Source organism: Anas platyrhynchos, chromosome 30 (genome assembly GCF_047663525.1).
Source record: "Anas platyrhynchos isolate ZD024472 breed Pekin duck chromosome 30, IASCAAS_PekinDuck_T2T, whole genome shotgun sequence".
Taxonomy (NCBI): Eukaryota; Metazoa; Chordata; class Aves; order Anseriformes; family Anatidae; genus Anas; species Anas platyrhynchos.
In genome coordinates, this window is record NC_092616.1 from 3,776,072 (window position 1) to 3,791,563 (window position 15,492).

At 50.8% G+C, this 15,492-nt stretch overlaps 1 protein-coding gene and 1 long non-coding RNA gene across 2 annotated transcripts; one reads left to right on the forward strand and one right to left on the reverse strand.

The window, feature by feature from the left end:
* Positions 1-2,171: 2,171 nt before the first annotated feature.
* Positions 2,172-4,962, reverse strand: LOC119716006 (olfactory receptor 14A16). Its single transcript, XM_038175199.2, has 2 exons — positions 4,076-4,962; positions 2,172-2,262 (listed from the first exon to the last, which is right to left on the reverse strand). Exons 1-2 carry the CDS (start codon positions 4,960-4,962, stop codon positions 2,172-2,174), a joined length of 978 nt encoding a protein of 325 aa, XP_038031127.2.
* Positions 4,963-8,503: 3,541 nt separating this feature from the next.
* On the forward strand, positions 8,504-11,828 carry LOC113841664 (uncharacterized). The gene is made up of 3 exons (XR_011805341.1): positions 8,504-8,905; positions 10,592-10,894; positions 11,255-11,828. It is a non-coding gene; the product is annotated as an uncharacterized lncRNA (long non-coding RNA).
* Positions 11,829-15,492: the final 3,664 nt, after the last annotated feature.

Consider the following 15,492-nt stretch of genomic DNA (forward strand, 5'->3'; position numbering starts at 1 on the left):
GAATGTGAGCGTATGGTAAAAGTCTGCAGGGATGCAAGCACAGGTAGAGGAAAATGTAGGACAGGCTGTGGAGGGGGATGACAAAGGGCCATTTTGGGGCTGGAGCCCCCCCAGTGGAACTGATGGCCTCAGGGCTACAGCTGCAGCCTCTTCCACTAAGGCCCACCAGAGGACACTGGTCCCTTACAGCCCCAGGGCCTTGTTACCTCCTCAACAACACAGAGCCTGGCAACTGTCCTACCAGTGCCCTACACTTGGAATTGCACACCCCACATCACACTGCCCCTGCCAGAGCCCTGAGCAGCCCAGGAAGTACAGGATCCCCCTTCCCAGGGGATGTGCTCAGGCCTTGGCCATCCTCCTTGGTTGAACACATCAAGGGCTTTCTGAGCCACCTCCCCACTTGATTTGTCACCTGTAAACAGTGCCTCTGATTTCCTCCTCCACCATCTCCCAGGGACAGGCACCTTGTCTGGTTATTTTTCTCGTGGTTTCTTCTGGGATGGCCCTCATCGGGGTTGGCCAAGACCCTCAGACATTTGCAGGCTTGCTTCTGTCTTTACTTCTTGAGAGCCTTGCTCAAGCTTTCAGGATCTGCAGTTCAGGAACTTGGCAGCAGAGGGCGAATCAACATGCAAAACTCCCTCACAAACCAAGGAATAATTCTTCTAAGTCTTCAATTCTTATGGGGTTCATTAGGGAGATGTCAGGAGTCTCCTTAAAGGGACAGACTTCAAGAATAAGAATAATACAAAATATAGAAAAGGATTTATTATTTCTGCTATTTCTTTAGTTGTCTGCCTACAGTTAAAGTGATATCAACAATCTCCAACTGGTATTGATCCTGAATGTCTTCTAACGGACTCTGAGCCTGTAGGGAAACCAAGACCCTTTCTGTCAGGCACTCTATGCACAGTCTTCATCCCTACTCCTCAGCCCCACCCTTTCTCTCATCAGCCTCCTGGGACTGACAGCAGCTGTGATAAGCTCTGATATTTTTCCACTAGCATTGCATTGGAATGTTTTCCAGCCCTTTGGCATCAATTCCCAGCTGCTTTCCTCAGAGAATGAGCTACATGCAGGCACTGAAGGTAATGTCTTAACTGACAGCAATGAAAAATAAAAGGCACAGTCCAGTAAGAAATAAAAGACACTCTTCAGCTCCATATTAAACCCATATTACCTCCACTTAGCTCAATTTCCACAATGGAAAACCTTAGAGAAATTGAAATTATATATATTTTTGTGTCAGGCACAGATTTCAAGGCCACTAAAACCACTCTTTTCCCAGGACTTCATTTCCTGATATTCTTTTTTTGTACTCAGAGAGTCACATGTTGAAATCTGGAGCTCTCTTGATTTACAGAAGGAAGACAAGAGACAAAACAAATGAAATGCACTAATTTTCAGAATTTTTAGGCTTGTCTATGAATTCTCATCCAAATTTGCACACATTTTCCCAAACATGTTCCTTCCCAAAACCTTAAATAGTGAAACTGTGTTCCCAGGACATGCATGTATTGGCACATTGCAAATCTCCACCTCAGATCTAAATGGAGCAGAGAGCGATGAAGGTTAGAGGGGCAGGATAGGTCCTGCCTTTAGCTCTTTGCTGTCCACCAATGGTCACACCTGCTAGGACTTCCCTTTCGTCCTTCCTCTTTATGAGCTGGCCAAATCTTTGTGGGTGTACAGTTGCATAGCACCATGGCTCTCCATGTGCCAGACTCCAAGCAATACCCAGAAACCCAGAGAACAGCCTTAGAAAGAGGCCCAGAGCACAACTGAAGAAAGCAAATGTGACTCCTATCTTGCGCGAAGGCAAGACAGAAGTCAGACAGCCTTTCCTCAGATCCTGCGAAGGTGATGTGTTGAGGGATTTTTGAAACAGCAAGGAGGCCATGACTTGCTGCAGCTGAGCAAACTGAGTTGCCAGGACGACTATGAGAAGTTCCCATGACAGTGTTCCCACATCGCCTGATTGAAGAATTTAAAAAATATTGTTGCCAGCAGCTGGCTTCAAGGACGGGATCTACGTGACCGCTAATCACAAGGGGGTTGTTTTCTTGCAGGTGGGGTTGTTTTCTTGCAGTTTTTTGACTGCTTTTGACCAATAATATTGTGTGAGACACTATCCACCCCTGTTAAGTTTGCTATAAAAGTCAGGCTATTCAGGTAATAAAGAGAGAGTGTGATCTGACTACATGGGTGTCTGTTGTGTTTTTGGTCATTCTTCCTGCAACAAGGAGAGTATTAGAAATTCTGAGAGAATTTCTCCAGCTTCCTGATGAAAGATGCTGGGCTAGATCTTCGGTCTGAGGGACAGTTTTTGAGGCTCCCAAAGGCACAGGAAAGTGAAAGGGGCATTAGCATGCTATGGATATTCTCCCTTTGCCTGTGGAGCATACAAAGGCATCCAGCCATGGACAGGCCCAAGGAGAGGGCTCGTCCTTCCTGCGGTCACTGCTGCATTCCAGTCCTTGGGGTGGACCCAAGATGAGGACTTGTTGATGAATTTTGGGCTGAGGTTCAGCACGCAGGTGGGGAAAACTGTCTCATGGACATGTGCTGGACACAGCCAGAGGAACAGCAGCAAACTGTTGCGGCTGCTGGACCATGTTTCCATCAGTCAAAGCCCTGACACAGGGCACAGGCATAGTTTTGATGCCACCCAACTGGAAAGATGGTTGCATTAAGGGCTGGAGAATATAGGGCACCAACCAGTTCTTCCTCAGACACTTCCTAGGCTTGGCAAAGCACCAGGAAACCATGGACTTCTGCATAATAAGAAGCATAGAATCTTAGAATTATTAAGGTTGCAAAAGACCTCCAAAATCTTCTGGTCCAACCATCCCCCTACCACCAATATCACCCACTAAGCCATGTCCCTAAGTACTACATCCAACCTTTTCCTCTGCACAGCTTTCAGGCCAGTCTTCCCCAAGCCTGTAGCATTGCATGGGGTTGTTGTGGCCAAAGGGAAAGACGCAGCACTTAGCCATGGTGAACTTCATCCCACTGACCTCTGCCCATTGATCCAACCTGTCCAGGTCCCCCTGCAGGGCCTTCCTATACTCCAGCAGTTTGACACTTCCCTCCACCTTGGTTTCATCTGCAAACTTACTGAGGGTGCACTCAATTGCCTCATCCAAATCATCAATAAAGATGTTAAAGAGGGTGGGCCTCAACACCAACCCCTGGGGAACACCACTAATGACCGGTCACCAGTTGGATTTCACTCCGTTCACCACTATTCTCTGGGCCCGGCCATCCAGCCAGTTTTTAACCCAGCAAAGCGTGTACCTGTCCAAGCCATGGGCTGCCAGCTTCTCCAGGAGAATACTGTGGGAGACCATGGCAAAGGCCTTGCTGACGTCTAGGTAGACTATGTCAACAGGCTTTCCCTCATCCCCCAGGCACGGCACTGGTCATAGAAGCAGATGAGGTTGGTCAGGCTGGACTTGCCTTTCTTGAACCCATACCGACTGGGTCTGATCCCCCGGTGGTCCCGCATATGCTGCATGATTGCATTCAAGATGACCTGTCCCATCACCTTTCCTGGCACCGAGGTCAGGCTGACAGGCCTGTAGTTCCCTGGGTCCTCTTTATGACCTTTCTTAAAGACTGGCATCACGTTAGCAAGTCTCCAGTCATCTGGGACCTCTTTGGAGGACCATGACCACTGATAGATGATGGAAAGTGTCTGATAGGTGATGGAAAGTGGCATAAGCTTCTGGAAACCTTAGCAACAACCTTGAAAAAACAGCCAAGCCTTCAGACAGTGCACTGCAGAGATCCCATTTTATTTTGCAGATACTATGTAAGAGTCAGCTCTGACCTTTTGTTGGACACATACTTGTAGAGCCTCAAGAAAAAACAGAGAAGTAGGGTAAAAAAGAGATATTACTCTAAGAGCACAATAAATCAAATGATACCAAAGAGAAAAATAACAATATTGACAATGAAAGAAGGACCAGGCCTGAGGGGAGGTACCATGTTAAGTCATTTCTGGAAAAAGAGGGGAAATTTGTCACTGTTCAGAAGCATCCATGAAATCACTTTCCTAATAGCCCACTTGAGCTCCTTGTTCCTCATGCTGTAGATGAAGGGGTTCAATGTTGGAGGCATCACCGAGTACAGAGCTGTCACCACCAGGTTTAGGTATGGAGAGGAGATGGAGGGGGGCTTCAGGTAAGCAAAAAAGCCAGTGCTGATAAACAGGGAGACCACAAACAGGTGAGGGAGGCACGTGGAGAAGGCTTTGTGCTGCCCCTGCTCTGAAGGCATCCTCAGCACAACCCTGAAGATCTGCACATAAGAAAAAAGAATGAAAACAAAACACATTGACGCTAAACAGGCACCAATCACAAGCACCCAAAAATTCCTCAGATAGGAGCGTGAGCAGGAGATCTTCAGGATCTGAGGGATCTCACAGAAGAACTGGTCCACAGAATTTCCTCCACAGAGGGGCAGGGAAAATGTATTGGCAGTGTGCAGCAGAGCACAGAGAACCCCACTGCCCCAGGCAGCTGCTGCCATCTGGGCACAAGCTCTGCTCCCCAGGAGGCTCCCGTAGTGCAGGGGCTTGCAGACGGCAACGTAGCGGTCATAGGCCATGACAGTGAGAATAAAATACTCTGCTGACATAAGAAAGGGAAAAAGAAAGACCTGTGCAGCACATCCTTCATAGGAAATGGCCCTGGTATCATGAAGGGAATTGGCCATGGCTTTGGGGACAGTGGTGGAGATGGATCCGAGGTCGAGGAGGGCGAGGTTGAGGAGGAAGAAGTACATGGGGGTGTGGAGGTGGTGGTCGCATGCTATGGCGGTGAGGATGAGGCCGTTGCCCAGGAGGGCAGCCAGGTAGATGCCCAGGAAGAGCGCGAAGTGCAGGAGCTGCAGCTCCCGTGTGTCTGCAAATTGCAAGAGGAGGAACTCAGTGATGAAGCTGCTGTTGGACATCTGATCCTCCTGGACAAAGGGGACTACCCAAGGAAGAAAAGACAGTGATAATTAGGAGAGACAACCTATTTCTCTTCCCATCCAAACACCCCTACAGTGACTTTCCCTTTTCTGAGGCATTTCTGTTGATCCCTTGCTTGATGTTTGGTTGGTGTTGGAGGAATGTAGCCCTGGAAGCAGTGGTCTCTGCTGTGGGTGCTGGAGGATTCAGACCTGTCCTACAGCTCTACATGAAAAGAAACCAGGAGTGATCTCTGATTAAATCTCTCTCTGATATATATGGACTTCACAGCATTACATCTCTTAACACTCATTACTGATGTACTTGTGATTTACTTTGTTCCAGTTGTGTCTCAGAAGCATTTTTAGAGGGTAGAAAACCCTGGCAGTTGTAAGGTGTACCAGGTGAGCTCTTGTGAGTCCCGGAAGGCAAAGTGACTGTCCTTAGTGCAGTGAGGATAGCCAATTTTCATCTACCCTGGTCTCAGCCAAACTCCTCTAGGTCTCAGTTGAGTTACCCACATTGAGCTGCTCAATGATTGCAAAATTGGAAAAAAAAACTCTCTGGAAGGAGATGCAGCTCTCTCCCTGCCTTGGTGCCCAGAGCACCACAGGTTAGAAGGGGAACTGTGGGCACCTTCCTCCTATGGACACATCTACGTGGTGGGACCCAGAGGGTCAGTGCTTGACTTGTAGCCCCATCTCCCCATCTGCAGGGAGCCATAAAGCAAGAACAGCAGCTGCAGCTCGAAGAACAGAGAGAAATATCACAGGGCTTCTGCCAGAGGAAGCAAGGCGGGGGACCAACAGGAACTGAGAAATGTCTGCTGTGAGTGAGGTCCTGCTACTGAGATTGTGAGTCATCTCCTGAATCCTGTAGGCTATAGCACAGGCAGAGAGGTGCCAGACTACTCTGTTAGCACTGTCCTACCATTCCCTGCCCATGGCTCTGCTGCCTGCAGCTGTCCCTGCCTGCAGCTGGGTCTCTGTCCCCACGCCTCCTGCTTGCAGCTCACAGCCCCCATCCCACCCGCTGGGTGCTCAGCTCTGCCCTGCAGACACCTCCTGGCAACAGGGCTCTGCCCAGGGGCAGCTCGCTGGGAGCGTGTCCTAGAGCCCAGGGCACACAGACTCTACTGACATTGCAAGGGTGGTGGTGGTTACAAGGAAAGTGTCCTTGTAACCCTCACTCTGACAGATTGTGAGTCTCAGACTCTTCTTAGAAACACCAGGGATTGCCCTCCATGGGACCCCTAATTTCATCCTCCTCTGGCCATCTGGCATCCACGGCAGCTGTGATGGAAAGTCTGTGCATGCCCAGGTTCTTGGCACGAGGTCTGGGACAAGTCTGAGTTTGGCCCTTGTGCCACAGCTGAGCTGCTGCAGCCCAGATGTGCCCCAATGCCCTCAGCCTGGGGCACAGGCAGGAGGAGCTGGATCCCCGCCTGCTGTCACAGGGCTGGAACATTGATGGAAGAGCTGCTGAGGTGTGGGGGGACAGGTCCCTCAGCCTGGGGTGCTGTGCTGGATGGGTGCAGATTCTTCAGAAGAGACAAGCAGGAATGATAAACAGCGAATACATTTGCCATTCCCTCATGTACCACCTCTGCCTCCTGCATGGCAGACCGGGGGATGGTGCTGAGGCCTTCTGAATTCTCAGAATCCTGAGTGATATCTGGGAAGGAAGGCCCTGGCATGTGCTGCAATTCCTCCATATAAGACCTACTACTTCTCCAAGTGAGCGACATGCAGTGAAGAGGAATTCAGGTATACTGAGGGCCTGCTGCATCCCAGGTGCCTTCACTCCCATCTTTTGAAAAAAGCCCAGTGCCAGGACAAGCTTCAAACCCCAACTTCCTGGGAGGGCTCCCAGAAACAGAGGCATGTTGGTGCAGGTACACAGCAGGGACTTCTCCAGTGCTCCACTTCCTTTATTCCGTGGGTTTTGTCAACATTTGAAGATGCTCCTGGCAGATTTGTCAGGAAATGCTGGAATATAACAGGGTAGAAAGGAGGTATTTTTTTCTCAGGAGAAGAAGGCAAACCCCTCATTTCTCTCCCAGGTTGTTCTGTCTCCTTGCTACTGACCTTATAGGACTTCAAATGTCACGTGCTGATGTCACAGGGGGTGCACTGCATCACCAGGATATCGTCTCTGGAGCAGCAGCAGTGCCGGCACTTCCCTGCAAGGCCTGGTCCCTGCTGGGCACTGCTTGGGTGCTCCCCAGCGCTGTCCTTCTGTGGCCAGGAGTGGGGTCAGCAGGCAGCAAGCTTGCACTGGGCGACCCTCGCTGACAGGCAGAGGAGCAGGGGCACCTTGCAGAGGAGCTGTGGTTGAGGAGCCAGGGCGGGCATCCCTTGTCCTGAGCTGAGGGCCAGCAGCAAGCGAGATGGAGGGCTGCTGGAGGGTGACCATCGCCTCTGACATGACTTCCCTGTTCCCAGTGCTCCTGCATCTCTCCCCCAAAGGTGAGGGTGTCAGGAGCCCCTTCCCAAAGGGGTGGTCCTGTGGCTGTCAGGTTTTGCTGACCACTAGAGCATGCTTCCCAGAGATGCATCCAGCCTAGCCTTGAATGCCTCCAGGGATGGGGCATCCTCAGCATCTCTGTGCAAAGTGTCTCACCTTCCTCTGAGTGAAAAACTTCCTCCTAATACTTAACCTAAATCTCCTCCATCTTAGTTTAAAACCATTTCCCCTTGTCTTATTGCTATCAACACATGTAAACAGGCATTCCCTCCCTGTTGAGGTCTCCCTGAGCCTTCTCTTCTCCAAGCTAAACAAGCTCAGTTCCCTCAACCTTTCTGCAAAGGGGAGATGCTCCAGCCCTCTGATCATCCGAGTGGCCCTCCTCTGGACCCGTTCCAAGAGCTCCACAAGGTTCTTGTGCTGGGGGCCCTAGGCCTGCATGCAGTATTCCAGGTGGGGTCTCACAAGAGCAGAGTAGAAGGGGACAATTACCTTCCTCTCCCTCCTAGCCACTTTTCTGACCCTGTCAGGATTCTTATGCATTTGACATCACAAAGAAAAGGTGGTGTCTCCTTCCCTGTGAGGAATAACCCTAAGCACCAGTACAGGCTGAGTAGAAGGGGAGGATCACCTCCCTTGGCCTGCTGGCAACACTTTTCCAAATGCACTCCAGGATCCCTTTGGCCTTCTTGGCCACAAGGGCACACTGCTGGCTCATGGTCAGCCTGCTGTCCCCTGAGACTCCCAGGTCCTTCTCTGCAGAGCTGCTCTCCAGCAGGTCATTCCCAGCCTGTACTGGTGCTGGGGGTTATTACTCCCTAGGAAAGAGACAGGACCCAGCACTTGCCCTTCTTAAACTTTTTGGGGTTCCTCTCAGCTTATCTCTCCAGCCTCTCAAGGTCCCTCTGAATGGCAGCACAGCCCTCTGGGGTATCAGCCACTCCTCCCAGCTATGTGTCATCAACAAAGTTGCTGAGGGTGAACTCAGTTACATCATCCACTTCACTGATGAATAAGTTGAACAAAAGAGAGGAACTTTGGCACATCCCGTAGCCCTGCACACCCAAGTAGGGCACTTCCTGCTACAGGAATCAGTCAGCACAGTGTTTAGAGAGGGCCAGTCAGTGTTTGCTTTGTCTGCTTCCAAGTGTTTTCCCCAGGAGAGACCCTGCTGCCATCCGGGAGTCATGAGCCCTGGAGCCCCAGGGCCATGTGCTGGGAGCCTGGTGGGGGGCAGAGCAAGGGAGGCCTTGGGCTGGGCCTCTGCTGCTGAGCTGGGCCGGGCTCCTGGGCCCAAGGGGAGCTCCTGGCAAGCGGGCAGAGCTGCAGAGAGACAGCTCTGCCCAGGCACAGCTCCTGTGCACAGCGCAGCAGGGCTGGGGGCACTGCCTGCAGAGACACAGTGCTTAAAGGCAGGCAGCAGTGGCAGCATGCCCAGAGCTCACTGCGGGAGAAGACTTCGCAGCCCTGCACCCGGTAAGTCTCTGTCTGGAGGGCAATGCAGCCGCAGTTCGTGGAGGCAGGAGAAGCCGGGGGTGCAGGCAGGGGTGTCCAGGGCTGTGGTGCAGAGCAGGGTCCCTGCTGTGCCCCAGGGGCTGTGTGGCGGGGCAGGGCCTCTGCCGCCTGCCAGGCTCAGCACTCAGCCTGCCCGGGGAGCTGCCCAGGGCACTGCGGGGAGAAGCTGCGGGTGGAAGGAGTCCCCCCGGCAGGGCAGGGTCCTGCTGCTGGTGGGAGGCTGCTGCCTGGGGCAGCCTGCTCACAGCTCCACAGCACAACTGGGTGTATAAAAGGGGACTTAGCAAGAGCTGGTTTAAGGAAAGGGATTTCAGCATCAGTCTCAGCTTTCCTGAGACTCCTGACCTTTCAGTTTTGTCTTATCTGGCTCAGTGGAAATAGAAATAAATACTGTTATTTCCGAGATGAGTCTGACACACTTAATCCATCCCATGGAATGTTACAAGCAACCCTAGCAAGTTGCTTTCCTGCCCTTCAGCCCATAGAAAGCTCCACCACCACCCGTGCAGTGTCAGCACGTTCTGTGGGAAGTAGTCTCTAGGACGTGCCCTCAGCGAGCTGCCCCTGGGCAGAGCCCTGCTGCCAGGAGGTGTCTGCAGGGCAGAGCTGAGCACCCAGCGGGTGGGATGGGGGCTCTGAGGTGCAGGCAGGAGGCGTGGGGACAGAGACCCAGCTGCAGGCAGGGACAGCTGCAGGCAGCACATCCCTGGGCTGGAAATGGCAGGACAGTGCGAACATAGTCTGGTACCTCCTTTTCCGACCTCAAGCCCACAGGAATCAGGATGTCTCATAACCTCATGAGTGGAACCTCCGGCAGAGCTGGCTCTCCTGAGATCCTTTCAGTCCCTCCCTGGCCTTGCCTCCCCTGGCAGAAGCCCTGGGCTGTTTCTCTTTGTTCCTTCATCTGCTGTTGCTGTTCTTGTTTTATGGCTTGCTGCAGGTCTGGCTTTCAGCTGCAGCTCTAGCACTGACTTCCACCACACAGATGTGTCCATAGGAGGAAGGTGCCCAAAGTTCCCCTTAAAACCTGTGGGGCTCAGGGCAATGCAGTTTATGGGGCAGGAAAAATCTGAATCGTCTTACAGGCAGTTCCTGAGGCCACAGTAATTGGGCCAGTGGACTGAGCCCTCAAGGACTCTGGCTGAGACGAGGGTAGATGGACAGACTGGCCAACCTCACTGCATGAAGGAGAGTGCCTTTGTCTTGAGGGACTCAGAAGATCTCAGTTGGAATACCTGAAAAGTGCCGGGGTTTTCTTCCCTTAAGAAATGCTCCTGAGTATGACACAGCTAGCTGCAAGAAAGTAAACCAAAAATTTTGGCAGTCAAGAGCATTCACAGTGGTAATGCTGTGAAGTCCACATACATCAGAGATAGATTAAGCAGAGATCACTCGTATTTCTTATTTACCTAGACCTGAAGGGAAAGCCTGACTCCTTCAGAGCCCACAGCAGAGCCCCCTGCTGCCAGTGGCACCCCTTACCACGATCACCAACCGGAGCTCAAGCAAGGGAGCAGAAAAAATGTCTCAGAAAGAGGAAAATCACTGTGGGGGACTTCAGAGAGAAGTGGAGCAGGTTTTTATCAAAGATGTCCTTCCTAATTATCATTGTCTTTTATTTTCCTGGGATTGTTCCCCTTTGTCCAGGAGGATCAGATGTCCAACAGCAGCTCCATCACCGAGTTCCTCCTCCTGCCGTTCGCAGACACGTGGGAGCTGCAGATCCTGCATTTCGCTTTCTTCCTGGGCATCTACCTGGCTGCCCTCCTGGGCAACGGCCTCATCCTCACCACCATAGCCTGCAACCACAACCTCCACACCCCCATGTACTTCTTCCTCCTCAACCTTGCCCTCGTCGACCTGGGCTGCATCTCATCCACTCTCCCCAAAGCCATGGCCAATTCTCTCTGGGACACCAGGGCCATTTCCTACTCAGGATGTGCTGCACAGGTCTTTCTGTTTCTTTTCTTGATATCAGCAGAGTTTTTTCTTCTCACTGTCATGTCCTATGACCGCTACGTTGCCATCTGCAAGCCCCTGCACTATGGGACCCTCCTGGGCAGCAGAGCTTGTGCCCAGATGGCAGCAGCTGCCTGGGGCAGTGGGGTTCTCTGTGCTCTGCTGCACACTGCCAATACATTTTCCCTGCCCCTCTGCGGAGGAAATGCTGTGGACCAGTTCTTCTGTGAAGTCCCCCAGATCCTCAAGCTCTCCTGCTCACACTCCTACCTCAGGAATGCTTGGGTACTTATGATTGGTGTCCCTTTAGCATCCATGTGCTTTTTTTTAATTATTTTTTCCTATGTGCAGGTCTTCAGGGCCGTGCTGAGGATGTCCTCTGAGCAGGGCCAGCACAAAGCCTTCTCCACGTGCCTCCCTCACCTGTTTGTGGTCTCCCTGTTTGTCATCACTGGACTTTTTGCCTACATGAAGCCCTCCTCAATCTCCTTCCCAGCCCAGGACCTGATGGTGTCATTTCTGTACTCAGTGATGCCTCCAGCAGTGAACCCCCTCATCTACAGCATGAGGAACCAGGAGCTCAAGTGTGCCATTAGGAAAATGATTTCAGGGATGTTTCTGAAAAGTGATAAATTACCACTTTTTCTCCACAAATGACTTCCTGGGTATTTGTTTCATGATCATTATTGTTACATTTATCTTTGTTGTCATTCCCGTTCATTAGTTTATTAGAATTATTTATTTTTAATATGTATATCTACTGTACACTGAGGAATGAAACTGCTTTTTCAGTACTCTCTCTTAACATCTGCTTAATAAAACAGGATCTCCCCAGCGGACTGCCTGAAATCCTGCTTCTTCTTTCAAAGCTGATGCCAGATGCCAGTAACACGGCTGAGCAGTGTGGTGGTTTCACACCAATTGGCAGCTGAACTCCAGCACATCACATTCATCACACTTTCATACCCTCCTCAAAGGAGCAGCCAGAGAAAAAAGAGTGGAAAGGGCTCCTTTTTTTTTCTTTTTTCTTTTTTTTCCTTTTTTTTTTTTATAAAAAAAAAAGATCCTTAAAGAGGTCTTTTTAAAAGTACTTTTTTAAAAATACTTTTCAGTATTTAAAAGGGTGAAGAGGGACTCCTTATTTGGCTATATGATGATAGGAAAAGGGGGAATAGTCTTAAAATAAAAGAATATAGATTGTTATTATACTTTGTAGGAAAGTAACCTGGCTGCCCTCCTGGGCAACGGCCTCATCCTCACAGCTGTAGCCTGCAACCACCGCCTCCACACCCCCATGATACCAGGGCCATTTCCTATGCAGGATGTGCTGCACAGGTCTTTTTCTTTTTCTTTTTAATGTCAGCAGAGTTTTTTCTTCTCACTGTCATGTCCTATGACCGCTACGTTGCCATCTGCAAGCCCCTGCACTACGGGAGCCTCCTGGGGAGCAGAGCTTGTGCCCAGATGGCAGCAGCTGCCTGGGGCAGTGGGGTTCTCTGTGCTCTGCTGCACACTGCCAATACATTTTCCCTGCCCCTCTGTGGAGGAAATGCTGTGGACCAGTTCTTCTGTGAAGTCCCGCAGATCCTCAAGCTCTCTTGCTCTGACTCCTACCTCAGGGAAATGGGGCTTCTCACATTTAATGTTTTTGTTTTGTTTGGGGGGTGTTTTGCATTCATTTTGTTGCCCTATGTGCAAATCCTCAGGATCTGTTGCTCATATTCCTACCTCAGGAATGTTTGGGTACTTATGATTGGTTTCTCTTTAGCATCCACGTTTTATTTTCATTCTTTTCTCCTATGTGCATGGACAGCACAGAGCCTTTTCCATGTGCCTCCCTCACCTGGCCGTGGTCTCCCTGTTTTTCAGCACTGCCATTTTTACCTACCTGAAGCCCCCCTACATCTCCTCCCCATCCCTGGATCTGGTGGTGACAGTTTTGTACTCGGTGGTTCCTCCAGCCATGAACCCCCTCATCTACAGCATGAGGAACAAGGAGCTCAAAGATGCACTGCAGAAACTCATGAGTGGGTGTACATCAGAAGTAATGTCCTGCCTGTCTTCTCCTGAATAGCACTGGTAATATAACTCATGCCATGCCAAACTTGTCTTTTGTTCTTGAGTGTTTTTTTTTTTTGTTGTTCGTTACTGGGGAGAGGGCCATCAACGTAATCCATATAAATTGTCATTGTTTATCCCACTCCTGTGTTTAAACAAAATAAAGGAACCTGCACTGAAGAGTGTTTCTGAGATGCTTTTTCTGAGAATTTTGCTGGGGGTTCCATGGTAATGCCCATGGGTAGAAGCAGAAAGCAATAGAGTCCCATCAGAACAGCACTGCCAGGAAGCACCGGTGTTTGGTCTGTCTGGGGCAGCTCTTGCTCCATCTCCACACTCTCCTGAGCCTTTTCTGTTGGCATAAGCCTGGTTGTTCCTGCAGCTTGGTCACAGTACTGCTGTGTGGCAATCTGTGACCAATCCCACCGACAGGCAACGGGCATTTTTGTGATACAGATAGCCTCCAGAACAGCATTTCCATCCCATAATGTGATTCAGCTCAGGGTAGCGGCTAGGGTTCAAGTCTTCCTTCACAGTTTCTGTCAAGAACATTGCAGTCCAGAAATGGATTCTAAAGGGGGACCTGGCTTTGCCTGTTTCTCCATGGGCTCAGGGTGACGTGATCAGAGCCCCAGCTGGGTGTTTGAGGGCATGGGGACTCACTCAGGTGTTGCTTGTTGGTGTTCAGCACTCAGGCAGATGGTGAGGAGTCTCCAATTAACCTGCCTGGGGCACTACAACATGTGCTGGGGCTGGTGGCAGGTGAGCAGTTTTTGGAAGGAATCAGGAGAGCCCAGGGGAGCTGCAGGGACAGTGTGTCCCAGGGGGTCAGCAGTGAATGGAGCCCACAGAGCATGAGCCTCTTCCAGGTGGAGTCCCCCTGCAATGAAGTGTTAAATCTGGATGTGAGCAGGAAAAGAAGAGCCCCGTGACCCAGGGGACATAGCAGGAATGGGGAAAGAAGTCTGGTGGGCGAATGCGGAATGTGAATAGTGGAATGCCATAGGGTGCAGCACCCAAACACTTCTTGTGGCACTGGAAAGAAGGCAGGCTACCTCTGAGCACCCTCGACAGCCACAGAAGAGCTGGTGTGGGAAGCAGTCAGTGGAAGAGCCCTATGAGCTGTCTCTGCCTCCCAGCCTGCCCAGCACAGCCCTGCAGAGTGCCCCTGTGTCCTGGACACCACAGGCCCCTTGCTCTGCAAAGCAGAACCACCAGCTGGGGCTGTGAGGTGTGCGGAGATAGGGTGCAGGAATGGTTGGCCAGGCCAGCACAGGCATGCTTCTTCCTGGGAAAGGCTCTCTGTTGAGGTGGGAAGTCCTGGGAGGAGAGTGGGGCCCCGTGTGTGTGCAGGGGATCCCTGGAAAGAGAAACCCCTGGGTACTTCTGCAGCTTGGAGCAGGCTGCTAGGGCTCGGCGGCAGCAGGAGCTGCCTGAGGAGCTCCAGGACCAGGGCTCTCAGCCCAGCTCAGAGAGGTGGTTTGTTCCTCCGCAGTGGGACACAGAATGGCTCAGTCAGAAGTCCAGATGTGCCTGGTACAGTTAAGGCTTCAGCATACACATCGTGTACATGTGCTGAGGTGAACCTGAGGCTGCACAAATGCCCTCAGCCAGTGTCCATTCCTCATGCTGTGGAGGGTTGGGAGAACGAAGGCTGGTCAGCCTCACCTCAGTCCCTGTGAAGGTGATGGGGCAAGCTTTTCCACAGCCACCTCCAGGCACTTGAAGGAAAAAAACAGGATTGCTGAACCCATAGGGGAGGGGAAGGAAAGGGAAGCAAAGGGAAGCAAAGGGAAGAGAAGGTGCCTACCTGTCTTTAGCAAGGCCTTTGGCTTTGTCTCAAAGAATTCTTATAGCCAGAATGGTGCTATGTGTATTTAACAAATTGGTGAGGCCGTGGGTGTGCCTGTTTGCTGGACAATCAGGCCCAGATATCATCCATGACACATAGTGCTGTCAGTCAGTTCTTAGCATCATCCCTCAGCGATCAGCACTTGGAGCAGCACTGCTGAATGTCGTTATTGACTCTCTGAATTACCGGATGGAGCACACTTTCAGATCTTTTCTGGATGGTGTCAAGGTCCGAGGAGCCCTTGAGCAATCTTATCTATTTAGTCTACCTTGATCAGAAGAGTTGAAGAAGATAAAAATCAGAAGTCTCTTGGAACATTTATTTGTTTATTGTGATTCAATGACCTGTCTTTCAGAGAGCTCTCTGAAGACATAGCATGCAGAGGAAGAAGAAAAGAGAGAGAGGCAGAGGCAGAGATATGTCTTGTGTTACTATGACCACGGTAGATCCTGCAAAGAACAATTTGAAGCAGTAGTAGAAAATTTACTTTATAAACTAAGGGTAGAAAATTTACTTGATAAGCTTACTTTTTTTTTTATCTCCTCAGGTCCTAGCTGACAATGACAGTGCCGGGGGAATAAGTTGAGATCTGTGGTGCCTCAGAAACTTAACAACTAGTAGGAAGCCTCTGGTCAGCTCAATCTCTGGAGCTGACAGGCCAGCAGCAGTAACATGGCTG